This window comes from Elephas maximus, chromosome X, assembly GCF_024166365.1.
Source record: "Elephas maximus indicus isolate mEleMax1 chromosome X, mEleMax1 primary haplotype, whole genome shotgun sequence".
Lineage (NCBI taxonomy): Eukaryota > Metazoa > Chordata > Mammalia > Proboscidea > Elephantidae > Elephas > Elephas maximus.
The window spans coordinates 153,878,003-153,904,426 of NC_064846.1; the positions used below are offsets into that span (position 1 = coordinate 153,878,003).

General features: G+C 52.0%; 2 protein-coding genes across 2 annotated transcripts in view; one reads left to right on the top strand and one right to left on the bottom strand.

Moving 5' to 3' along the window:
- Window positions 1–329: 329 nt before the first annotated feature.
- The window catches only part of POLA1 (DNA polymerase alpha 1, catalytic subunit), a 349,246-nt gene continuing 323,151 nt past the window's right edge, over window positions 330–26,424 (bottom strand). The window contains exon 37 of the mRNA XM_049873141.1: window positions 330–445. Within this exon, the coding sequence (XP_049729098.1) occupies window positions 345–445 (101 nt within the window). The 3' untranslated portion in view covers window positions 330–344. The remainder of the gene's footprint in view (window positions 446–26,424) is intronic.
- Window positions 14,757–25,920, top strand: ARX (aristaless related homeobox). The gene is made up of 5 exons (XM_049873143.1): window positions 14,757–15,159; window positions 16,808–17,672; window positions 20,257–20,302; window positions 23,119–23,447; window positions 25,578–25,920. Exons 1-5 carry the CDS (start codon window positions 14,964–14,966, stop codon window positions 25,816–25,818), a joined length of 1,677 nt encoding a protein of 558 aa, XP_049729100.1. The 5' UTR covers window positions 14,757–14,963; the 3' UTR covers window positions 25,819–25,920.

Here is a 26,424-nt window from a genome sequence, read left to right on the forward strand (position 1 = left end):
GCTGACAGAAAGAGAAAGCCTTCCCCTGGAGCTGGCACCCTGAATTCAAATTTCTAGCCTCTTGGACGTGAGAGAATAAATTTCTCTTTGTTAAAGCCATCCGCTTGTGGTATTTCTGTTACAGTAGCACTAGATAACTAAGACACCACCCTAAAACTAAGTAGCTTAAAATAACAACAACCACACACAAAAAAAAGTAAACATAACAATAGCAATAACCATTTTATTATCTCTCAGGAATCTGGGGATTGAGAGGACTCTGTTGGGCAGTCCTTCTGCTGGCCTCAGAGTCTCGTGCAGTTGCAGTCAACTAAGATGCTGGGGCCTTTGGGCCTCTGTTCTTTTCATTGTGGTCTCAGGACCTCTCTTCTCCATGTGGTCTCTCTCCAACAGGATGGCCAAAAGTACAAAACAGAAGCTTCCAGGCGTGTCACTTCACCACCTTCTGCAAGTCAAAGTAGACACAGGGCCAGTCCAAATTCAAGGGGAGGAGAAACACACTTCACTTCTCTATGAGGGAAGGGACACAGAATTTGCAGCCCTCTTTAACTCGTTGCCAGGAGAATGGATATTTGGAAGCCATTAGCAGCCTTTCTCTCACGACTGAGAGAGGATCGTTGCTATATAAAACTCATGAAAAGAAACACTGGCCATTATGCTTAGAATCTAAAAGAAGCCAAAGTAAGACTAAAGATAATCCCACAGTGGTCCTCATGCCAGCTTTTCACATAGCCTCAGGATACTTTTTAACCATACTAACAAGGAGCACTGGTTACACAATGGTTAAGCACTTGGCTACTAACAGAAAGGTCAGTAGTTCGAACCCACCAGCCATTCTGTGAGAGAAAAGACCTGGCGATCTGCTCCTGTAAAGATGGTAACAGCCTTGGAAACCCTATGGAGCAGTTCTACTCTGTCCTATAGGATCACTATGAGTTGGAATCTACTTGACGGCACACAACAACAACAACAAACATGGGTTAAATAATGTGTGCATAACCTTAGCAAGCACTCCAGAACAGACAATTTATAGAAAATACGATTGTCCAATTGTCACGTGACAAAATGCTTGCCCTAACTAATAATGAAAGAAATGCACATGAAAACAGTAATAAACTATTAGATTTTGCCCATCAGACTAACACCATTTTACAAGATTGAAAATACCAGTGATGTCAATGTTGTTTATAGGAGTGTAAAGTGCAATGATCTTTTTAAAGGCATTTTGTCAATATCTATACATTTTAAAGTGTGCATACCTTGTATTTTAATTTGGTCATATTGAAATCAAAAGGATTTAGAATCATAAAAAGAGCTTTCTAAAAACATTGCCACGGTTGACCTATGCCCACGTTTCCCATGAAGCGTGCCTACCTTTTAATAGAGCAACCCCAGTCCCAAGTCAATATTCCATAGAAATAATTGTATGAGCATTCAAAAATATATGTAAAATAATGTGGATTTCAGTATTCATGTATCATGCAATATAAGCAAGCTTTCATTTGGCACCTATAAATGTATCACTCACTATGCAGCAGGTGGAGCCCTGGTAGCATAGTGGTTAAGAGTTTGGCTGCTAACCAAAGATCAGCAGTTCAAATCCACCTGCCGCTCCTTGGGAACCCTATAGGGCAGTTCTACTCCGTCCTATAGGGTTGCTATGAGTCGGAACCGACTCCACAGCACCTAACAACAACAATGCAGCAGGTACTTTTATCATCCCCACTTTTCAGGTGAGGAAACTGAGTCTGAAGAGGTTAATTAGATTGCCCCAGGCCACACAGCCAGGAAATAGAAAGAATGGGATCCAGGCCAACTCTCACTGACCTCAGAGCCCAGTTCTTACACACTGCATATTGTGCCACCCAAATCTACTGCCATCGAGTCGATTCTGACCCAGAGTGACCTTATAGGACAGAGTAGAACTGCCCCCTTGAGTTTCCAAGGAGCAGCTGGCGGATTCGAACGGCCGACCTTTTGGTTAGCAAACAAGCTCTTAACCACTATGCCACCAGGGCTCCTCACTGTGCCACCCAAAAAAACCAAACGAAACCATTGCCGTCGAGTCGATTCTGACTCATAGTGACCCTATGGGACAGAGCAGAACTACCCCATAGGGTTTCCAAGGAGCACCTGGTGGATTTGAACTGCTGACCTTTTGGTTAGCAGCCGTAGCACTTAACCACTACACCACCAGGGTTTCCCATTGTGTGACCTAACACAGAGGTCTTCAAAAACCTCCCCAAGCATGGCAGATGGGCACTGCCCTGGAATCCCTTTCTTCTCATTTAGCTTTACCATCTTACTGGTAGTTCAAGCCATTCAGAAGAGCAATTAAAAAAAAAAAGTTGCCATCCAGTTGACTCTGACTCATGATCACCCCATGTATGTCAGAGTAGAACTGTGCTCCATAGGATTTTCAAGGGCTGATTTTTCGGTAGATCGCCAGGCCTTTCTTCTGGAGCACCTCTGGGTGGACTTGAACCTCCAACCTTTTGGTTAACAGCCAAGTGTGTTAACTGTACCGCGCACGCAAACAGGACTGCCAGAATTGCTATACCAAAGAAACCAAACTCAATTTTGACACATAGCGACCCTATAGTGAGGGAAAAAGTTACTGGGCTTGGGTTAGAAGAACTAGATTCAAGTAAGCTGTTGTTGTTAAGAGCCATGGAGTCAGTTCCGGCTCATAGCAACCCTATGTACAACAGAACAAAACGCTGCCCGGCCCTGTGCCAGGCTCACGATCGTCACTGGTTTTTGTGATCTATATTTTATCACAATAAAAGAAAAATTTGGTTATTTAAATAGTTATATAGATTCAAGTGTATAGCTATTTAAATACCCAAATGTTTTTTATTGTGGTAAAATACAGGGCACAAAAAAAGTGCTGTTTCAACCAGTCCTAAAAGTAAAAGTCAGTGACATAATCACATTCACCATACTTCACAACTCTCACCACTATTCACTATTCATTTCCAAAAAATTTTTTTCTCACCCCAAACAGAAACCCAGTACCCTTTAATCAATAACTCCCTACCTCCCTCTCTCTCCAGCCCCTGCTAACCACTGACAAATTTTTGTCTCTACACATTTCCTGTTCTAGATTTTCATACAAGTGAAACCATACAGTATTTATCCTTTTATGTCTGCCTTATATTTTCAAGGTTCATCCATGTTGTAGCATGTGTCAGGACTTCAGCTCTCTTCATGGCTGAGTAATATTTCATTGTCTATACCACATTTTGTTTGTCCATTTATCTGTTGCTGGATACTTAGGTTGCTTCCACCTTTTGATGAATAACCACCTTTTGAAGGAAAAAGAAACTATAATACATAATGCTGGCAAGGTGGTGGTAAAATTGGTGAATTCATATATTGCTAGTGGTGGTGTGAATTGGTTGGCCCAGTTCGAGAAATTTCTGGCACTCTTTCAAAAGAGACATGAAAACGTTCACTCTCTTTAATCAGTCATTGCGCCCTTAGGAAATCTCTAAAAGAAATAATGCAAAAGATTAAAAGGTAAATGCTCAGAGGTTTTCACTACAATATTATTTACAATAGCAAAACAGTGGCAACAACCCAAATGTCCAATATGGAGGAATGATTAAGTAATGCTTTGGTGCTTGTGTTTGACAAGAGCCACAGCTGTTCACCTTTTTTCCCAGACTCCTTTGGCTCCTCAAGCCCTGCTCCTCACACAGCCGCGGGTGATTGTGTTCAATAAAAGGACAACAGCAGTCAGTAAGGCGCATTTTAGCTCTGCAGAACCAGAATGGGGTCAGCCCAGTGTTTTCTTCACATTGCAAAAACTGAGAACACGCTCCACCTGCCCTCTCTTAGCTCTGCATAAGTCCCCATTCTTTAGCACATTTGCTGTTTACGGTTGCAACTCCCTCACAGTTTTCTCGTCGTTTCCAAAATGTTTTCTTCCCCGAAGTTGTGCATAAGCTGATGGCATCCAGGATGCCCGCCAAAACTCGCAGAGGCCCCGGGGCCTCGCTGCCTCCCGCCTCAGCCGGACTGAGAGGCCACACCGCAACGTGGCGAACTGGGAAGCCTTGCCCAGAGATGACCAATAATTATTATAAGAAATACATCAAATAGTGATTATTTTTATGGATGTGAGGCCGCATTTTTACAATGAGCTGTGTTCAGAGAGAGAGAATGCCTGTGTGTTTCCTGGCCAATTCCCAGCTCCACAACCTGCTTACAAACTAGAGCACAGAATAGAATCGGTGCTCGCAGTTTTGCCCCAAGGGTCCACAGGACGCTGTTTGGAAACACTGTCCGCGGCAGGGAGCTGTCAGTTTTGAGGATGACATGAGGTGGAATAACGACCCTTAGTATTGAACAATTTCTGGTATCAGAACAATACACCAAATGCTTTCGCGAGTTAAAATGTTCCCTGCCTAATGGCCGCCTGTTCCATATAATTATTTTCTTTGTGTGCTTAAAAAAAAAAAAAAAAAAAGAAACCCGCTGCCGTCGAGTCGATTCGGACTCATAGCGACCCTATAAGACAGAGTAAAACTGCCCCACAGGGTTTCCAAGGCTGTAATCTTTACAGAAGCAGACTGCCACATCTTTCTCCCTCAGTGCAGCTGGTGGATTTGAACCATCGACCTTTCGGTTAGCAGCTGAGCGCTTTAACCACTGAGCAACCAAGGCTCCTTTTTGTGTGCTTATTGCAATTCTAAAATTGTCTTTCATTATAAATTGTGTTTACAACATAGGTGGCCTCCTTGGCTTACATGTTCTAATACTACCAGGTAGTGATGTACGGGTCCGAATATGGTATACACCTTTTTCTTGGATATTATCTTATTTTTGCTCCTTCTGTCTTTAAAAAAAAAATTTTTTTAAGCCACCTTCCTGTCTGCAAAAACTCTTTTTGGAGGTAGCTGATAGAAAAGGGATGTGACATACAAGTCCCAAATTGTAGTCTCCCACCTGGCCTGCCATTAGCAGGCTGTGTGACACGGGAACAAGTCATTTCCTGTCTGTGACACTTAAGTTACTTTTTCGTAAAATGGGCGGGATTGTTAGAGGTTAAGACAGGCAGACCTGGAATCAGAACGCCTGGGTCCACATCCTGTCTCCAGCTGAATGGCCTTGGGCAAACTACTTCTCCCTGAGCCTGTTGTGGCCAGCCGTGCCAGAGGCTTTTCCTGGCACATGGAACTTGCCGTGGTAAAGCCAGGAAAGTCCCGGGAAAACGAGAACGAGTTGGTCATCCTTTCTGTGCCTCAGTTTTCTCACCTGTAAAAGAGGCATTAAAATAGAATCAGCCTCATTGGGTTGTCAGGAGGATTAATTGACAGGTGTGCAAACACTTAACAATATCTGGCATGTTCGAGGTTCGAGAAGGTTCAGTACGTTAGCTATTTGTACCAGCATTGTCTTCTCCAAGGTGCCTTCCTTCTGTCTTCTCTGTTCCAACTCCCTCTATTACAATTGCACCATCTCCCTTCCCCTCTCTTCTATTTAATAGCTTCAAGTCTTAAATGTGAGCACATTTAGTGTTAAAACCGACATGCTGTGCAATCCTTTGTCTCACTTACCGCCACAGACAATGCCAATGGTGCCTTCAAAATGTTTTTAAGCAACTTCATCTAGTTTTCATTGGAATGTCACAATCTTCCAAGTTAGAGTTCAATCTCCCTTTCGCATAATGTAATAAAAAGGTGAGTCTCATGACATTTCCTCTGTATAAATAACATCAAAAGGCTTCAACCCAAAAGCTGAAGGAGAAAGGAGGAGGATGAGGAGAAATAGGCAAGGAATGGTCCATGAGGAGATCGGTGGGGCAGCACTTCCAGGGCCACTTTCCCTCCCTGTCCTCGGTGAAACATTTCTGGGTGAGACATTTTGCATTGGGTGCAGTGAGGGGGGGGTGCGGTTGTTGAAGAGGTAGGTGTGTGCAAACAAAGCAGGCAAAACCTCAGTAAGCAAGGCCTCCTTGATGCAGGCTGCCAGGGAAACGAAGAGCTTTGAACAGCTGCCTCCTCCCCCCTTTCCCTCCCATCCCATGATGCCTAATACCTACCAAAACCAAACGAAACCTGTTGCCATCAAGTGGATTCCGACTCATAGTGACCCTATAGGACAGAGTAGAACTCCTCCGCAGAGTTTCCAAGAAGCGCCTAGTGGATTCGAACTGCCAACCTTTTGGTTAGCAGCCCTAGCACTTAACCACTACGCCACCAGGGTTTCCCCTAATACCTAAATAGGCCATATTTTTGGAGGAGATGAAGGGAAAGAGTGAAAGAAAGGACCGGCATTTTCTTTGATGATCAGTCCCTTTTGCAGTTGGCAGAGAGTAAAAAGGCCTTTCTGGATATTTTTCCCTGGGGCCCCAGAATTTAAATCAGCCAATCTTCGTTTACAATTGTGTGTGGGGTACACACCACCCTACCCCAAAGCTAGTCCTGCATTAGTAAGAAAGAGAGAGAAAGAAAGAAAGAGAGAGAAAGGGTCTCGGAACTGATTGTTCACAGTGGAGGATAGCCAACAGCCGTATTTTCTACTTGTACTATTTAAAAGATAGTGTTGGTGGTCTCCTCCTTTTTCAGAAAAGGGAAATTTTACACCTGTTAGATTATAGTCTTGGAGCTATTTATTAGGGAGAACGCACAGTGACAGATACCGCCTACTCTCTATTATCCATGAAAAGAAATAAGTAAAAATCATTCCTAGGCCTAAATTTCCCTTGAACTGTGTGTTTCAATCGCCTTGCTTTCCAGCCCTTCTGGAATTCTCGGAGCAAAATGCATTGGTTTTAATTTCTTCTTAGTCCCTCGCAAACCTTAACCCATACAAGTAATAAACAATGGAATGGTCTTAAGTCCTGGGGGAATGGAGGAAAGAGACTGAGGCCTGGATAAGTAAGAAAAGAGGGAGGAAGAAAAAAAAAAAGGATCGGTAGGCGCACACTCCCATGAGAATGAAAAATCAAGTGCCACGTGCCCAAATAAAACAGCCTTCTTCATTCAGGGCGACTTGGCCAGGTCAGGAAAGACTGAGCTCCTCCCGGGTGCCAGGAACTGTGCTGTGCTTGTTAGTGGCCTTCCAGTTGATTCTGACTTCATGGCGACCCCATGTGTCCAAAGTAGAACTGCTCCACAGGGTTTTCAAGGCTGCGACCTTACCAAAGCACATCGCCATGCCTGTCTTCTGAGGCGCCTCTGGGTAGGTTCAAACCTCCAACCTTTCGGCTACTAGTTGAGTGCTTACCCGTTTGTGCCACCCAGGGCCTCCAGAACTGTGCTAAGACTCGCAGTCAAGTGCAGGAAAGAATGTGCTGTTTGTTGGAGACATGAAAACAGACCATTTCAAGAGACAGAGAGAAGACTAGGATTTCCCACTCAAAGAATCTGTTTGGAATCTTCTCACTTAATCCTCAAAGAAAAACTGCTACGACTCATATTCCGTGTATTTGCATCGGAGCAGATTTTTTTCTTCTTTCCCTCCTCCTTCCTCCTCTCCTTTCTTGCCTCGACCTTTCCTGCCGCATCTGCGACCGGGGTCGTTTTCGAGGGGTGGCAGGTGTCTGCGACGCCAGCTCTTGACCTCGCCCTGCGCCCCAGGGCCCTCGCTCAGGAGCTGCGCCGGGCGGGTCCTGCCCTGACCCCTGCGGGGCGCTTCCCACGCCAGTGCCTCCCCAAAGCGCCCCCTCGCGGGCGCCCTGGGCCACCTCCGGGCACTGGACCGCTGTCCTCCCCGCTACTCCGCGCCTTCAGGGTCACCGGGGGCGCGGTCTGGGTTCTGCAGCCCCGGCCTCCAGACCCAGGAGGCGACGTGGAGGGCACTTCCTTCCCGATGGGGACACCAAGCTGACTGTTGTCCCGGGAGAGCCCTGCCCTCGGCGGCGGTTCGATGAGGAAGCCAGGTCGTCAGGCCCCGGCGGGCCCTGCCTCCCTAGGCCGAGGTCCCCCAGTTCTCTGCCACCGTCCCCCCATAACCTCAGCTTGGGAGGCATTCCTCCCCCCCCCCCCCCCCGAGACACGCCGAATGTCCTCAAAAAGGACTCTGAGTGGGCTGGAAAAATCGGGAGCAGAACGGGGTCGTGGGGGGTGGAGGGAGGACGGAACAGGCCCAGGTTTGGAGGAGACGCCTGTGAGGGCGTCGAATGTAAACCCTTTTACTCGGTTATTTCTATTCCAGGGCCCTTCTTCCTCGTCCTCCTCCTCTATTTTTTCCCCCTTCTCTTCAGCGGTTCTCATGGTATCTATTCCAGAGCTGGCTCTGTCTTAGTCGCGGGCTTATTTTTCTCCTCGCAGGTTATTTTGTGATGAAGGGAACAGAGCCCTGTTCAGCCTCTGCATCTTCCCTTCCTCCTTCAACACAATGCAACTCTTAATTAACCACGGGGGCACCCACGCCTCCCTTCCCACGGGAGCCCTTCCATCTGCTCCCCCACCCTGAAACACCAGCCTTTTATGGGCAGGGGAAGCCTCGTGTTGAACTTCCCAATTAGCGAGACACATCACAAAACCAGGAACTCTGGAGAGCTGTTATCACTCCTATTTTTGGACTCTGCCTTTCCAGGCCTTACCTAGTAAATGTGTTGGTGGCCTCAGTGTGACTTTAAAATCCTGCGGGTTTGAGGACAGGAGGTGGCAGACGCTTTAGAAACACGGTTTGTGTTTTTCTGATTGAGGAGTTGAGTTTGACACACTCAGAGCAAAAGAAATAGCAAGTAATGGATCGATGGGAACTGAGCCTTGTTTTTCCCTTTGGAAAAGCTTCCTCGGTGGTAACTTTTTACCTAAGCTTTTAAGAACTTCAAAAAGACTCGTCAAAGGGCAGCATTCACCCAAAAGCAAAGATGAGAAGGCAGGAAGGGCTAGAAAATCAGGACGAAGGAAAACGGGCACCCTAGGACGGAAATGGGGAGGGTGCTGACACATTGCGGGGAATGAAGCCAATGTCCTGGGAAACTTTATGTACCAACTATCGAATGGGAAACTAGTTTGCTCTGTAAACTTTCACCTAATGATGCACACACACACACACACACACACACACACAAATATCATTTCCAGGTTGAACAAGTCAAAGAGGGTTGGACAAGAACCCCTTGATTTCTGTTTCCACGACCAAGAGAGAGTGGGTGGGTGATTGAAGAGTGAACAGTAATGGAATCCGGGATGCGATTTTCAGAAGCAAACGCTGCAGGAGTGAGCAGGGCGGTCACCAGGGTCCCCGAGAGTTAGGCCATCCTAAAAGCAGAATATGGGGGATCTTAGAATCAGAGGGTGGAATATTCTAGAGTCAGAAAATGGGCGGGGATAATAGAACTAGTTTTCAAATAAAGAAAATATCAGGGTAGCTACCTTCAGATCATCCCTCTCTAGGATCTGAGGAATGCGAGGGCGCAGGCCGCCAGGCCTCCATTAGCACCCTAGAGACTGTGGATTCGGATTTCCTCCCGGGGTTGCATCCTCGAACGCTCACCTTCGCCCCGGCCGCGGAGATTCCGCTCCTGGGTCCAGTGTTTCCTGAGGTTCGCCACCAAGAGTCCACCCAGCAATTTTCTCCCCTCTCGCGCGCATTGGCGGGTGTGGGGGGGGGGGACATTAACCGCGAACGCGCTGGAGAAGAAAGGTACAGATGGGTCCTTTACTAAACACTTGGAAATGTTTGCAAGGCTTTTGTTTTCTTCCGCCATTCATTCCTGCCGGATCCCTGGGATCTGCCAACTTCAGTCCCCAGAGGCTGGAGCGGGAGGGCCCGGCCCACCCCAAGCCCCCGCTAGGGGGCGCGCTCCGGCCGTGGCGCCGAGCCCAAACCCGGGCTTGGGTGGGAGGTCCGGGCCGGCCCGGGTCGCCACCGCTCCAGCACCGACGCCCCGGTGGGGTCCTTCGCTGCTCCTTACCCGAGCGCCAATGCTTGCCCCCACCGCGTGCGAGGTCGCGCGGTGCTGCAGCGACAGAGTAACTCAGAGGACGCCTCAACCCGGGACGCCCCGGGGTCCTGCCGTCCTGCGTTTGAGAGCAGAAACCAGACCGTGGTAGAGACGGGGTGCCGAGAAGTTTCCCTCTCGGGCCTGGGAAGCTGAGGGGAGGCAGAGGAGGCAGGAGATGTGGTGCTTTCGCCTAGGCCCTCGGGGCAACAGCCCCGACCACTTTTTTCTTGGACGGGGGAGGGTGCGCACGTCCCCGCTTCGGAGGGCAGATGTGGTGCTGTGACCATTTAGCCCAGCTTTGTGCTCCGAGTAAAGCTGGTGAATGCCTCAATGGTTGCCTGCCTGGGTGTTGGGGAGGGGGACCTGTTGGCGCCCTAGTTCTGGCTGCCCCACCCCCTCCCGGGGCAGCTGACGGGCAACAAAAAGTGGCGAAGTTTGCAAATAAGGAGAATTATCCTATCACAACAATCGCACCCACAGGTCCCTACCTCGAGGGCTCAGCCATGGTTCCTCGGCCACTTCTTCCCTAAAAGCTGCTTCCCAACCACCCGCTCCCCGCCGAGCCCTAACCGCGGAGCCCAGGGCTCGGGCGCAGGAGCAAGCGCGGGGAAGTCTCCCCTGGAAATCCAGATTTTCGGTCCCTTTGGACCTTCCCACGGGCTGCTCCTCAAAACACATCAACAAACAAACCCCTTCCACAGACAGGTGCCAGCCGCCTGGGGAGAGCTGAGGCAGGGGGAGGCCCTGGAAGGCAAGCTAGGCGCCGAGAAGGCGAGGGGCAAGTGCTAGGCAAGAGGATTATGTCACATTTCCTCCCATTACCAGACTTCCAGGAGGACAGACCTGGCTCTGGGCGGAAAACGCAGACCCTGAAGTGGATCCAACTCTGAAAGCAGCTTTTGAGGAGGTTAACCTTGACTGGTTGGAGTTAAGGAGAGGTAGGGGGGAGGCAAATATTTCTGTTTGTGCCCCTCCGGCTCTTCCCAGCACCGGCTGTCAATCGCGACGCTTGTTATCCTCACAAGGCTTCAGTTTGTTTGCCTGATCTCAGCAAGGTTTTCTTCCACAAGTAGAACTATAATTGCTATAATTCTACTGTATCATTTGGATCATTGCAGCATTGTTGTTTTCTCTCCCTCTTTCTCTCCTCCTAACACTGCAATAACGCGCTCCAGTGTTAAATTAGCAGGTTGCGGAAGACCATAAATGAATGAAAGTTTGTTAAAAAAAAAAAAAAGAGAGAGAGAGAGAGAGAGAAATGAAATAAATAAGATAGCAAAATGACTTGGCAAAGGGGATCTCACATCACAGATAATCCTCCTCATGTGTAATCAGGACTCATTGTCTTCCCTTCCAATGGCTTCCAAATTGGTCGCCAGACTCCAGTGAAGTTTATTTCTATTGTTTAAATATATGTTTTGAAGAGGTTGAGCATAATTTAAGGGGACCTGAGCCGTCCAGTGCGGCTGGAAGCCCATTATAGCTTTATTTATCTATGTATATATTGCACAATAAATTAAAACATCTCAAATGAAAAGTGCACGAGGTTAACTCTCCTGCAAACATCCCCCCCAGATAATGACATCTATCTGCCACCCCCTTATCCTGCATTTCTTGCAAATATAATTTTAAAACTATAATGTAGAATTAGCTCTCACCACAGAAAAGAAAAGAGTTTCTTCCATTTGCCCCTTCTAGGTAATTATTATTTCCAGTCCTGGGGACAAGCCTCGTTTTTTTTTTTTAACCATAAACAAGAGTTTTAAACACTTCTGACCCTTACTTCCAATCGTAATTGTCATTTTAGTGATGGATTTTACAAGCAGATGAACCTCGAGCAACTTGTTCTCCAGTAGCCCAGAAAAAGCAAACCAACAGTTGCAGATCCCAAAGAGTAGAGGAACCAGGCGTTGTGAACAACAATGTACAAACATAAATGATATTATCACTAGAATGAGATTACTTTGATTAGTGGATAAAAAAAATTGAAGAAAGTGAGGTGAACAGAAAGTGATGCCTCATTTTGCTGACAGAGTATTAAATTGAGCTCAACTGAAAGTTCTTTTCTACATAGCCCTACAGCCCAAGCCTTCGAAGTCTACCTACTCAGCAAACCAATGTCATTCTTCTTCAATATTAGAGGAAATCTCTTATTTTTGAAAATAACATATAGGATCACACATACAAGTCCTAAACCCATATCCTGATTACACACTGTGAAGATGCCGGCAAATTTTGTCTCTCTTAGGAATGTCAGAAAAGTTTCTGGGTTTTATTTATTTATTTATTTTAGTCTCTCAGGAATACTCAGGAATAACAAGAGTCAATTGTTGATTTTGAAGTGGGGTATTGAATGTGGCCAAGATCACCGCTGGGCTGCTGGGTGTAAAGTGAGCTGGGTGCGACCCTTCTCCCGAGGTGAACGGACGTGCCTTCCCAGTAGCATCCTCACTTGGGAAGGTTGGTCAGAAAGATACCAAAAATAAATAAAGCCAGTGTCTCCACACAGGTCTCCCAGAGGAATGCTTTCCATGTCATGAATAGAATTCAGTTTAATTCCAGAGGTCATTCAATCGGAATCAGAAATTCTATGTTAACTTCCCCTTTTACAGTGGATGCTTAAAATTAGACTACACCCCCAGCAGAAAGTCCGACTCCTTTTTAAAAGGGGAGAACAGCTGCAGAAGAGGGAGGAGGGGGACGGATGGAGGCGAAGAAGTCTTCTACCGACAGAGTTGCAACCCCGTTGGGCTCTCGGCAGTGATTTGTGCATTTGTGTCTCTTGTTGTTGAACACGATCTTTCTTGGCTTCGTTCGCAGCCCACTCCCCGTGTGTGTGGAGCCGACCGTGAAGTCACCGAGCCACCGGCAGCCAGGTCTTGTGGATTTCCGCCGCGGGGCCCACCGGGGAGGGAACTGTGCCTCGGTGTCGCCCAGCGGGCCAGCCGCAGGGACTCCCGCGAGGGTCTGCGGCTGGAGGCGCCCAGGACGCCGACGCGTCTCTCCGCATCTCCCTCCAAGGAGCCCCGCGCGCCGGGACTGGACTTCCGCGGGGCCGGGGGAGAGAAGCAGGGGAGGTAATCAGCTCACAACGCACGGGTTGAAAGCTGAAAGGGACAGTATAAAAACACTCAACTGTTGGCCAGGATGGAGAAGGAAGAATGCGGAGAGGCAGGAGACGGTCTCAGGTGCCTGGGAACCGCAGAGAGAGCTTAAAAGAAAATCAAAAGTCAGCGATAGCTCGGCTTCTCCGCCTCCGCTCCCCCCACCCCATCATCTAAGGGCAGGCAAAAATGAGAAACTAAAAACCTGAGAGAGAGAGAAAGGGACAGAGATGGAGAGGGACAGAGAGAGATCCTTTTCCGCCTGCCTTTAATAGTAGTAGTAGTATCCGCGTTAGGGTTAGCGTTATTAACGTGCCTGTTCCCAACCCTTCATCTCCCTCAAGTTGTATCTTCAAGGCTCCTACCAAGCCAGCCCGATCTATCTGCCACCCACCAGCATCCAAGAGTTATGCAGATGTTTATGGCTGTAAAAAAAAAAAAAATTCAGTTATGCATCCTTGTATTTTTAAATACTGACTGCAAGTGATTCAAGTATAATCCTTTGTAAAGCGCTTTTCTCGTTGGCACATTGAAGGGGTTGAGAGAGGAAAACCCGGCGTGGATTCCCCCGCCCGGGCCCTCTCCCACCCACCTCCCTCGCCCCGACCCGCCCGCCTAGGGGCCTGTGGCTTGCCCTCGGGCCCTGCACCCACAGAGCGTCCGTGGGGGCCTCTCGCCCGGACTCGGCCCCACTTTAGTCGGGGCTGGGTCTCGGTTCTCACGCTGGCGGCGCAGGGAGTTGCTTGGGGAGAAACGTGCTCGCCCTCGGGCTCACCCCTGTCACCTTTGCTAGTGGGAGCCTGGCCTGAGAATCCAGGAGAATTAGGGGCGCTTAGATTTGGCTACCGTCGATCCTGGGTCCTTCCCACTCAGGGGCTCTCAGGGCCACCCGCAGGTTCTGTTCCCAGGCGCGGTTCGAGGGCGTCCAGCCTTGGGGTGACCACCTAACAGAGACGAACTTGTGGGGCTAAGAGGGAAAGGAATTCGGGGAGAAGAGGGAGACCCCAGACCCCTCCCCAGCCTCCCTTTGAAGCCTACCGTGGCCTGTCCCTTTCCGCTCCATAGGGGCTCTAGGGAAGGTCGCACGCCTTGGGCAGAGTTTTGTCTTTAAGTGGACTTTTTTGGGGGAGCTCTACTAACGAGATAGCAACAGCCCGTCTCAGGGTGAAGGCAAATAGCGCAGGCATTGGGTCACAAGAGAAAAGTGGACGCCCAGACGCTAGGCGTTGCTTGCGGCTGTCCCCCAGGCACTTCCGAGGCCTGTACAAACTAGAGAGGCCGAGGATCGCGCGCCACTGAGATCACTGCCCTGCGGATGCGATTTCGGCTTTGTCAAGCGCCAAGACAGTATGATCAGGAGTCTCCAGGCCTCTCCTCGGGGAGCGAGACCCTCGGGGTGGTGGAAGGGGCGCCCGCCGCCCAAGTGGCACCCACAGGCCTGGCATCCGAATGAGCTAGAGCTTCGGGCCCTGAAAGGGCTAACGGAGGAGCCGCAGGAAGGCGACGGCGAACTTCAAAAGTTGTTAGTTAAAAATACACACAAAAAAGAATATTGGCGCTGGTGCGTGCCCGCTGCCCCCCGCCCGCTTCCCCTCGGAAATCCAGTCCGGGCTTTGCACCGCGCCCCCAGCCCGACGCAGCCCGGCCTCTGGCGAGAGCCAATCAGAGAGCGCCTCTCAGCACGTGGAGGAGAGAGACTCCAGCGCTCCGCGCCAGCAGCTCACTACACTTGTTACCGCTTGTCCTGAGCGCGGAGAGGGCGAGCTCCGGCCGCGGGCAGGGCGGGCGCCGGCAGCCGGCAACCGAGGGAGGCAGAGCACAAAGATCGCAGTCCCATCCTTTAGCACCAGCTGTCCCCGACCCCATCCCCCAAAAGACACCGAGCCATCCCCCCCCCGGGAGAGGCAACCAGCGGCCCGCTCACTGCGCCCAGCGAAAAAGCCCCAGCCATGAGCAACCAGTACCAGGACGAGGGCTGCTCCGAGAGGCCCGAGTGCAAAAGTAAATCGCCAACTTTACTCTCCTCCTACTGCATCGACAGCATCCTGGGCCGGAGGAGCCCGTGCAAGATGCGGCTGCTGGGGGCCGCGCAGAGCCTGCCTGCCCCACTGGCCAGCCGCGCCGACCAGGAGAAAGCCGTGCAAGGTAAGGCTGCGCCCGCCGGCAACCTGCGAAGGGCGCCGGGCATTGTTTGGGATGTCTGATGTCTGGGGTCTGCGGGCCTCAGCTTGTCCAGCTGGGGTCGGAGAAAGAAGAGGGGACAACCCTGAGGCCTGGTGCTTCCAAGAGCGATAATCATCTCTCCAGGGGCCGTCTCTCCCTCTCTGCTTCCAAGCAGCAGAGGCCCGGCTTCGCTTTCGGGCCCCTTGGGTTCGCAGTGTTGGTCGTAGGTCGTTTAAATGCCCCCTTTGGTGGCCTTGGGTGTACTCTGACGAGGGACGACAGGTCAGAAATAGTAGGTGCCAGGGTGGATCCTTGTAGCGACAACTTGGTGAAGACAAGAAACCCCAAAGCGTGATGAATGAGGGTCTCTAGGCCAGGTGAGCCTCGGGCTTTCATCTTTGGAGGATTTCTTTATATGCGATATTTGTTTTGCTTTTTTTTTTTTAAGTGTAGATTACTTGTGAGCTTCGAAATCTCAGCTTTGCAGAAAATGTCTCCCTAGGATTCCTCCAAATGCTCCTTATTGCATTTGAAATGTATTAAATGTGCGGCTTCTGGGTGGCTATTTTTTCCTCTCTGCTGTGGTACTTTTTAAATACAGTTGAGCTGTTGCTCGAAAGGTTTATTATTTTTTTTCTAAAATTAAAAATTCCAGATTCACTGTCGTTTTACCCCAAACCTGTTACGCTTAAGTTTCGCTTTGAGCTGGCTGCAGAGGTGTCACAGGGCAAGAATTGTTGGTTTCTTGTGAAATCTGAAACCCAGCGGTCCAGCCGCAGCGCCACTTGGAAGAGAGGAGCGGACAGCAGAGAAAGGGCCGTTTAAAATAAAACTGACTTTTTCCTTTTCCTTTTTTTAGTCTGCTGTGGCCCCTGTATCAGGCACTTCCTCAAAGGGGAAGAGCGGCCTGTGCCTGTTGGGACCCCCTCCACCCCCACCCCAGGCCTTTCCCAGAGCATTTTCCCTAGGATGATTTTTCTTTGCCTTTTTGTGCCAGGAGCTCCAGGCCCCTCCCGCTGCGGGCTGGTTGGGGCGAGGCCGGCGCTCAGGGCCACAGGGCCGCTTCCCCCCGCAGGGGTCGCCCGCGGGGCAGCACCCCTCTAGCCAACCAGGGCCCCCGCGGCGGAGCAGCGCGCAGAGGTCGTGCGCAAAGTTTTCAGGATAGCGGTGATTTTTTTTAAGTTGTTGAATGTTTTTGGATTCTTCCCTGGCCCGAAATTGGGGGGGGAAAAAAAAGTGGGAGAGAGGGCAAGGGAAAGAGAAAAAGGGAAGAAGGAACCGAGGGAGGGACTAAAGAAGGAAGCGTGCAAAACGAGAAGGGAAAGGGGATGAAGAAAGGGAGAGGGGGAGAGAAAAAAGAGAAAGAGATAAGGAAAGAACAAAAAGAAACGAGGTAGCAAAGAAAGAGGTGAGAAAAGGAAGAAAAATAAAGGGGAGCGAGGGAAGGAGAGGAAAGAAGGGAGGGAGGGCGAGAGAAAGGAAAAAAGAAGGAAATAAGAGAAAAGGAGAGAGAGGTAATGAAAAAGACAGACAGAAAAGTGGGGAAGGAGACGAAGGGTTGGGAGTTGGACCGCGCGGAGGGGGCAGTGGCGGGGTGCCTGGCGCGCTGACCGCCCTCCCTTGCCCGCAGGCTCCCCCAAAGGCAGCAGCACCCAGTTCGAGGCCGAGCTGCACCTGCCGCCTAAGCTGCGGCGCCTGTACGGCCCGGGCGGGGGCCGCCTCCTCCAGGGCGCGGCGGCGGCAGCGGCGGCGGCGGCCGCGGCGGCGGCGGCCACGGCCACAGCCGGCCCGCGGGGGGAGGCCCCGCCGCCGCCGCCGCCCGCGCGGCCTGGGGAGCGGCCGGACGGCGCGGGGGCCGCCGTGGCCGCCGCCGCCGCGGCTGCCGCCTGGGACACGCTCAAGATCAGCCAGGCGCCGCAGGTGAGCATCAGCCGCAGCAAGTCGTACCGCGAGAACGGGGCGCCCTTCGTGCCGCCGCCGCCCGCGCTGGACGAGCTGGGTGGCCCGGGGGGCGCCGCGCACCCGGACGAGCGCCTCGGCGCGGCTGGCGGCCCTGGCGGCACCCCGGTGGCCGGCGGCGGCGGGGGCGCGGAGGACGACGAGGAGGAGCTGCTGGAGGACGAGGAAGACGACGACGAGGAAGAGGAGCTGCTGGAGGACGACGAAGAGGAGCTGCTGGAGGACGACGCGCGCGCGCTGCTCAAGGAGCCCCGGCGCTGCGCCGTGGCCACCACTGGTGCCGTGACCGCTGCCGCCGCCGCCGCTGCGGCCGCCGAGGGCGGGGAGCTGTCCCCCAAAGAGGAGCTGCTGCTGCACCCGGAGGACGCCGAGGGCAAGGACGGCGAGGATAGCGTGTGCTTGTCTGCGGGCAGCGACTCAGAGGAGGGGCTGCTGAAGCGCAAACAGCGGCGCTACCGCACCACGTTCACTAGCTACCAGCTGGAGGAACTGGAGCGGGCCTTCCAGAAGACGCACTACCCGGACGTCTTCACCAGGTACGCGCGCAGGGGGGTTGCAGCGGCAGCGGCTGGAGGGCCCGCGCGACCCGAGGGAGGGAAGGCGGGCGGACAGGGGCCCGGTCTCCAGCCGAGGGACTTTGCTCCTGGACTCAGCCGGGACGCTCCCCCCAACACAACTACCGTTGCTCCTCCCAAGCCACTCATTCCCCACCCCCAGCGCCACCCCGGCTTTACGTTTAGGCAGAGAGGGTTCCTTTCTTTCCCAGGCCCTCTCCGGTTTTTTTTTTTTTTTCCTCCAAACGACAAGTTTTAGTCAGAGAAAAAGCAACGACTTTTCCAAAGAGCGCCCGAACGCGCCACCTTGGAGAGGTGCGCACTCCCGCGCGCACACAACGCACGGCCTAGGGCGCTCCGGCCAGGTCTCCAGCCCAGGCGAGGCCAGGGCAAAACAGAGGCTATTTTTGGCCCTGTACTGTGCACTCCCCACCCCCGCCTGGTGCCCCAGGAGCCTGTTGAGTATCAGTTACGGTTTTCGCAGTGAAGCTCGAGCCGGTGCCTGCGGAGGGAGCCTTTAAAAAGACTGGGAGTCTTGTCGTTTGAGGACTCCTGAAATACCCGGAGCAAGTCGGAGCTGGGCAGTGTTTGGTGTCGGGACACCTGAGGGGCACCAGCCAGCATCTTCCCCATCTTGTCTCTGTCCCGCTCTCCACACTCACATTAAACCCAGAGTGTGTTTGATGTAAACGGGTTTACAGGAGAGCACAATGACTGCCGGGAGTCTGGCCGCCAGTGGATGAAGCAGCTGGCAAAATTTTTCTCTGTGGACGGGTGTCCAAGCCGGGGGTTCAGGGCTGGTCACGCTCCACTTCGCGCTCGCCTCGGTTTTTCTGGGAGGGATGTGATTGTGGGTGGACTGGAACCCTGAGCCACAGCTTACCCAGATCGACCTGGGGCGCCGGCCGGCTGGGGGCCTTCCTCTCCCACCCCAAGGCCAAGGCTCCAAGGCTCGGCTCAGGCTAAGGCTCAGGATTGGAGGAGGGTTAGGACAAACGTCCCCCAGTGGGAAGGGAGAAATGAACGGGTGTCTGCCGGGAGCAGAGCTTGTCAAACCCAGGCAGCTCTTTCTCAGGAGACGTGTGCAGCTTTTCAATGTGCATTTTAGAAACGGAAAGCTGCCCGCCCCTTTGAACCGCAGGAGAAATCTGTGCGTAAGGCCCAGGAGGACTGAGCCAACTCCAAAGTGTAGTTGGTCTTGCAATTGCCACAGTCTCTCCTCACCAGAAGCAGAAAAGAAAGGATTTAATGCCGGGCCAGGACATGAAACTTGGTCATCCCTTGAGCTGAACTTGCTCCTCCCCTTTGTCACCTAGTGCCTTCCTTACCTTTAAAAAAAAAATTTAAAACTCGGTGTGTGCTATCAAATAGGTGTTTGGCCGACTGGCTTTTTTTGCATTCATCACAATTGTGTATTTAAAAAGAAGAAAATGAGCTGGTGTCAGTTGGCATCCAAGTTTGCCCTCTTTAGCTTCTCCCGGGAAAGCAAAATAAGTAGGGAGGGGCAGCTCCCCTTCTCTACCCCACCCCCACCTTATTCGAACCCAGGGGTCCATGCCCCTTGGCTCCGGTCCTGGGCCGGCCACCAGGGCCATTCTAGATGTGCTGATGCTCTCTGAGGCGGGGGCAACGAAAGGCGCGAAGTGAACCGGTTCCCCGGGCCTGAAGTTTCAGGTGTGGACGGGGGGCCCCTGCCAGCAGCGCAGACCCGGGTCCCAGGGTTGGGCAGCCCCCCCTCTTTCATATTAGCGAGGGGAAAGCCAATTATTCTCGGCGCGCTCATATTTTCGGTAAACAGGTCGTAAGCTGTTTTACAGCATCTTAATGGTTTCCTATTTGCCTTAATTGTCGCAGTAATAACTGCAATGACGGGGTAGGGTTTCAGTTAAATTGACTTCCCCTGAGATGGGCAGGGTTTGTAGTGGGCACTGGAGTCAGGAGGTGCGCAGAATTTTGTTTAATCGAAAAATTACCCCACTGAACTCTTAACAAGCTTAACATATCTCCAGAGGGTAATGGGGAGTGTGACCTATGGGGGTGAGGGAGGGAGGCAGGCAGACGGGAGGGAGAGTGACGGCGGGACAGGCAGAGAGCTGGAAAGAGAGGAAGAAAAAAAGGGAGAACAGAAAGCCAAGAGGGTGAAATTTTTTTAAATAATTGAGTACTAATTTTTTCCCCTGTCTTAATATTAGGACCAAATAGAGTATAAGTGATGTGTGTGTGTATTTCTCCTCCAACTCTAGCTTAGGAGAGAGGGAGAATCCAAGTGTCCAGTTTTGTAGACTTAGAGACTCAACAAGCCACCCCTGTCACACTTGAATATAATGTAATCGATATGATGTAATTAACATAATATCCTGGATCTGGCAATGTGTTGTGTGTTTTTATGTTTTCACTCAAGTAATAGGCACTCCAGTGGTAAAGGGGTGCTGATGCTCATGTCTGGGGTGGGGGCAGGTGGGCAGGGAGGACCCTCATGGAGGAGGGCTGCCATGGAGGGGAAGGTGGCTGTGAGGGCTTGCTGGGGCCTGCAGTGACCTCCTGTCTGTGTGTTGCTTTCTTATAGGGAGGAACTGGCCATGAGGCTGGACTTGACCGAGGCCCGAGTCCAGGTGAGCTACACAGCAAGAGTGGGAAGGGAGGGAGGGAAGGAGAGTTTTGGGGAGACAGGGAGAAAAAGATGGCTCGGTGGTCTGGGAGGGGTGCATAGGACTGAGACCCCTTCATAAAATGAAGAGAAGCAGAGTCAGAAAAATAGACCCAAGCACGCACACAAAAAGATATTAAAACGTGAAGACTACCTGGATCGGCTTAGGAGATGAGAGGGGTCGTTGTTTTCTGGGTTTGGGAGCCTGAGGAAGGAGTCCAGATCAGAACAGGGGTTTTAGGGTTCCTGAAACTGCAGTTCAGGAGCCCCTCCCCCGCCCCCAGTCCCTGTAGGAAACAATTCACAGACTGACTTCTCCTGATTGAAATAATGGGATGGAGCATGGATTTGGTTGTTAGACAAATCCGCTCAGCTCCAAGCAGGTATTTGGCTGCGATTAAGTCTCCAATCGGGCTTCATAAAAGCCCACTTAGTGCTAGAACAAACAGGGCCATTTGAAGGCAAAATGCTGTTTGATTTCCCCTCCGCCCGCACAAGGAGCTGGCTAATGCTATTTGATTTCCCATTTTTTATAGCAATGAGCCCACATTGATCTAATAGAGAGTGAGTGCAATGCTATTAAAGGTGTTTGCAGCCCCATACCAGAGTGCATTTCCAAACCCAGGCCTCATAACCAAAGAGACGATCAACACTGGGCAGCCCCGATGGCCAACAGAAAACAGATGTCCCTGGCTTCCGAGCTGAGTGAATCACTTTACAGTCAAAATCAAGCGCTGATAAAGCACAATAAATTCCATATGGCTCATTTAATACACAACAGCTTCTTGCATTAGAGGGCTAATCATGAGGCCTGTCCCCTCCTTTCTGTTGACACATTTCTCCATTGTCAAACAGAGATGTGACAGCAACTCCGCATTTTCAGCTCAGGGGAACGAGTCGTGGGAAAGTTAAATAACTTTTAAAAAGAAAGAGAGCGCCCCCTCCCCTTCTCCTCTCCCCCTATTCACTGGAGAAGATGTAATTAAGGGAATATGAATTATTAGAGCCCTTTTGTTTACCTTTGGGGGGCCTTTGAGGTATTAATTCAATAATGAGGAATTGCAGGGGGACATCTTGATAATTGCAGTTGAGCCGAGAGAGACGAGCTGTCTGTGAAAGGTTTCCACGTTCTGTAAGGGGCTTCTGCCTCCACTGCCCCGGTTTCCACTTTTTTCCTCCTTTGACTGCCATCCAGGAGTGGCGGATATTCTCGGCTAGACAGATTGGGATGCACAAAAGCTGCCTACCCAGCCCTGTCCTATCTATAGTCTTACTTTTTCAAGCCTCTGAATTTCCATGCTGGAGTGTTGTACGATTCCCAAATTGTGGTGAATTGTTGTGGATGGGCCCCTTTTCAACAGAATTTTTTTTTTTTTAAATCCATGGCTCTGGAGTCTCCCATTTTTTCTTGCCCTAGTTTGCTGTTTAAAAGTCAAACCAAGCTGAGATGCTAGTGCTGGTAATGGCAACCCCTCCCCCTTGTACATTTGAAAGACATGGATGTCTTTTAAAATTACCCAAAAAAATTCCTGTGAGAGAATTTACATTATTATTTTAATATAACTCTGTATTGCCCTGGAGTTCATTCTTAATTTTTAGACTTGTATGCAGGCATAAACCCAGCCCTAAAAATATTAATGCCTTCAGGGGAGAAGGAGCATATATTCTCAGATGTGGGTGTGAGGAGCAGGTCACAGAAAAATCATTTCATGCTCCTGGGGGTTATTTTTAGACGATGGTAGCTGAGCTGCCACCTTTCAGGTAAAGGTCTCTACTAAAACTGCTTTCTATTAACAATTAGGAAGATACCTTGTGTTGAAAACCTCCCCCCAAGCTGAGAACAATCTTATTTAACGAACCTATTTAATTAACACCCCCAAAAGGAAACCAAGAACCTGTTAGCTCTGAAGGTTGGAAAAGTCTATGTGGACCTTGTTTACTCTGATTTTTATGTATGGGGGTATTGCTACACGCCTTGTCCATACAGCAGTGCCTTCCTGCATAGATCAGGCCCTGCATAAAAAAAAAGACCCCATATTTCACGGAGAACTGACCCCCCAAAATGTATACTTGGTTGCTAATTACCGTGAGCATTTCTTCCCTCCCTCCCACCCTTTCCCAAACCCCAGAACCCAGCATAATGCTAGGAGGTGTTAAAGTATTTCTAAAAAGAAGAAATGAACCACCTCCCTGCTTCCCTGTTAAATCCAGGCGCAGGGATTTTGCCAGTTCTTGGGTAAACCTGAAATCGGTGCAAACAGCTGATATGCAGCAAAAGTGTCACTCAGCTCTTGGTGGCTGCCCATTGCAGAGAGTTGCCACTGAATGGGTGCCTTTTTTTCCCACTCATTCCTCCTAACAGCCTTATGAGCAAAGTTTTTTGAATCCCCATTTTACAGATTAGAAAACTGAGGTTCAGAGAGGTGTAAGTGACTCGACTGAAGGCTCACAGCAAGCAGGAGGCAGCACAGACATTTAAGCTTTGGTTTCCTAGTCCCTACGCCCACGGAACCACTTTCCTTAAACTGGGGAAGGAGCTGGGCCAGTTGGAATACCCACTGCAGAGGGTTTGCTTGTCCAGTATTCCCTGCTGGCTTTAAGTGTGGGTCTCTTTCCACCGCCCTTCGGGCCTCAGACGTGTCGGAGAACCACCCGAGGCCAGAGAGGGGCGAGGCGGGCGCGGACAAAAGCGGGAAGGAGGGAGGGGCCGCAGCTGCGGGGGAGAGGCAGGGCCCGGCCGGGGGCCGTGCGGACCGACCCCGGGATCTCTCCGCCTGGCAGGTCTGGTTCCAGAACCGCCGGGCCAAGTGGCGCAAGCGGGAGAAGGCGGGCGCGCAGACCCACCCTCCGGGGCTGCCTTTCCCCGGGCCACTCTCGGCCACCCATCCGCTGAGCCCCTACTTGGACGCCACTCCATTCCCTCCGCACCACCCTGCGCTCGACTCGGCCTGGACGGCCGCCGCTGCCGCTGCCGCCGCCGCCTTCCCGAGCCTACCTCCGCCTCCCGGCTCGGCCAGCCTGCCGCCCAGCGGGGCGCCGCTGGGCCTGAGCACTTTCCTCGGAGCCGCCGTGTTCCGGCACCCGGCCTTCATCAGCCCCGCGTTCGGCAGGTAACACGCGGCCTCGGGAGTCTGTCTCTTTCTCAGACACACACAGGCAGGGGACAGAGAGGAGGCAGGAGACAGGCAGGGGCTACACACATCTTTTCTCTTTGGCCCAACCTCAGAAACTTAGCCGAAGAAAATACTCTCTAACTTTGCTTCCAAAAAAATTGTGGATCTTGAAGGGAATAGAATGACTTGGGACTGCGCGGGAAAGGGGAGGGCAGTGGCAGTAGCAACAACGGTAACAACCGAGCAGTGTTCAGTGAAAGCTTTTATAAAAGTACCCCATTCGTGGCAGTCACAGCCGTCGCCATAGGTGGTATTCGCGTAAACGTGTACAGGTTGTAGGCATAGAGCAGGGAGGACTTTTTTTTTGGCCCAAAGCTTGGCAGCCTGAGGAAGCCAGCCCTGGTCCCCACAGGAGCCCTGGAGCCACGGGGCCCTCTGGGTGCACGGAATTCTTTCTTCTTCCCAAACTCTATCTTCCCTGTCACTCAAGTGACCCGCTGCCAACGATACTCCCATATGTGCAACCCCCGACCCCCACAGCGGAACAAGACAACGAAATAAAAGAAACAGTTCATCGTATAACTCCCTTTCTTTAAATGAACATCGAATGATGAAATAAAAAGTCTGTATAATCACACAGACAAAGAAACAAAGGAGAGATGTATTAAGTTGGAAAAGTGCAGTGAAAATAAAACTGAATGCAGCTTCAATGATCTCTCTTTGGGAGAACAAAGAAAGAATAGATTCATCCAACTGCGCAGCCACTTGACAAAAAACATCTGAGAGAAAAGTAAAAAAAAAAAAAAAAGACTAATTTATCTCTTGTTGCAAACCAATAAAATAAACAGCGAGCACATCGAAGCGTAGTTAGTGACTCAGTTTACCTAATGGAACTAAGGAATGTTACGCCCCCTCTGGGTCACTTTATTATTTCTCTGGGAAAAAAGGAAAAATCCTGTGCTTCCTCCATCCACCCCACTTTCCCCCTCCGACAAGTGAATTGTAAAAGCCGGCGAACACAGCTGGAGTACCGGGCTGTGAGAGTCGGAGAGGCTGGAAGGGGTGGAGGATGGGCTTGGGGAAGAGCAAGAGGCGCTCCGCGAGCCTAGGTGGGAACCTGGAGCCAGGGCCCCCGGGCGAGGCGGCGGGGCAAGCCCAGCAGGCGCTGGGAAGAGGCGGGCGGCGGGGGGAGGGGAGGTGGGGCGTCCGGGAGGGCTCTGTCCTCTGCTTCGCAGGCCCGCCGTGCCGCAGTGCCGAGGGGGAGAAGGCGGCGCGCGGCGCAATCCCTGGGGCGCGCGGAGGCGGTGGCGCGAGTCCCTGGCTCAGGCATCCTGGTGCGCGGGGGTCGCAGGTCCGGGGGCTCTCTGGGTGAGGAAGCCACAGGGGTGCAGGAAAGGCGGCGGGGAGGAGGTGTCGCCGCGCCTGGACGCGGGGCCGTTGGCAGGGTCAGAGTCGTCTGCCGAGAGGAAATCAACAGGCGGGCGCCCCCACCCCCCCCACCCCCACTCCCACCCCGCGGGCAAGGCGCCGGAGGGCTACCGCGGCGGCGCTTGTTGGCGGGAAGGCGAGCCCACAAGCCGGCTTTTCCAGCGCCAGCGGAGTCCTGGGCCGAGAAGGAGCCTGGGAGAGGAGGGTTTCAGGTCTGCAGCATAGGTCTTGGGCTGCTTTTATCCTACTTTATCCTTTTTTTCCTTCTCCTTTTTTTCTCTCTCCTCTCATCTCTTTTCTTTTTGTCTCTACATTTTCTCTACGGGCAAATGGTATTGCAGGCAATTGCAGCCCCTGGCGTTGACATTCACCCTTTTTGAGCGAAATCAGAATCCGCGCGACTGGGTTTTTTGGGGCCGCGCGCGAGGCCTGGCTGCAGCCCCAGCTCCAGCCCCTCCAGGAATATCTGGCCCTTGGTTTTGTTTTCCGTCCGTTCCTTGCTCCGGTGCAGCCCTCTCTGTGCGCCCAGCCTCGCGTCCTCGCCCCGCCAGCGCCTCGGGCTCGCGGCCACCCGGGCCTGGTTGCCGCCCCCCGCAGCCGCACCGTCTGCGCTCCTCGCGCCCCTGGGGAGAGGGGGCGGCCTACGTGGCGCCGCGCTCCGCTCCGGGGCCGTGACCGCGCTGTTTGCTCTCCCCGCAGGCTCTTTTCCACCATGGCCCCCCTGACCAGCGCGTCGACCGCGGCCGCGCTCCTGAGACAGCCCACGCCGGCCGTGGAAGGCGCGGTGGCGTCGGGCGCGCTGGCCGACCCGGCCACTGCGGCAGCAGACAGACGCGCCTCCAGCATAGCCGCGCTGCGGCTCAAGGCCAAGGAGCATGCTGCCCAGCTCACGCAGCTCAACATCCTGCCGGGCACCAGCACGGGCAAGGAGGTGTGCTAAAGGCCGCCCTCCGTCCCGCGCCCCGGGCGCGCCCCGAAAGGTCACCTCACTCAGCACCACTCAAGACCAAATGGAAACAGAGGACCAGCACACTCCCGAGACGGACGGCACTGAGAGAGCGACCGCAGCCGCTTTCGCAGCAGCGGCCTGAACACGGGCATGGCAGCCCTCGGCGCTACCGGACGCGGCACCTTCTTGGCTGGCTGTCCACCCGCCCCTGCCCTTGTCCCTGACAACTTCGCTCCAACTCGAACGTCCACTCTCTCCCCCGCTCTCACTTCACTGAAAATATTGGGAGAGATTTTCTCTCCTAGACGCCTGAGATTGAAGTTAAAAATTTAAAAGTCCAGCTTCTCTCCGTCCTGATCACCCTCCTCCTTTAGCTTTTTCCTTTTTTTTTTTTTTAAATAGTACTTTGGCGCTCTGGTTCATCTCCCCAGCGTGGGCCCCGGCGCAAAGCCCGGGCCAGAGAAGTGAATGGGAGCCTGTAAGATAGCTAACAGTGCACTTAAAAAGCATAAGGGGCGTCTTGTTCTTGTTCTCTTCTTTATCATACACCAACCAAGGTTTTTATATCAAACCAAAGGGAAATACTCTGCTAGAATA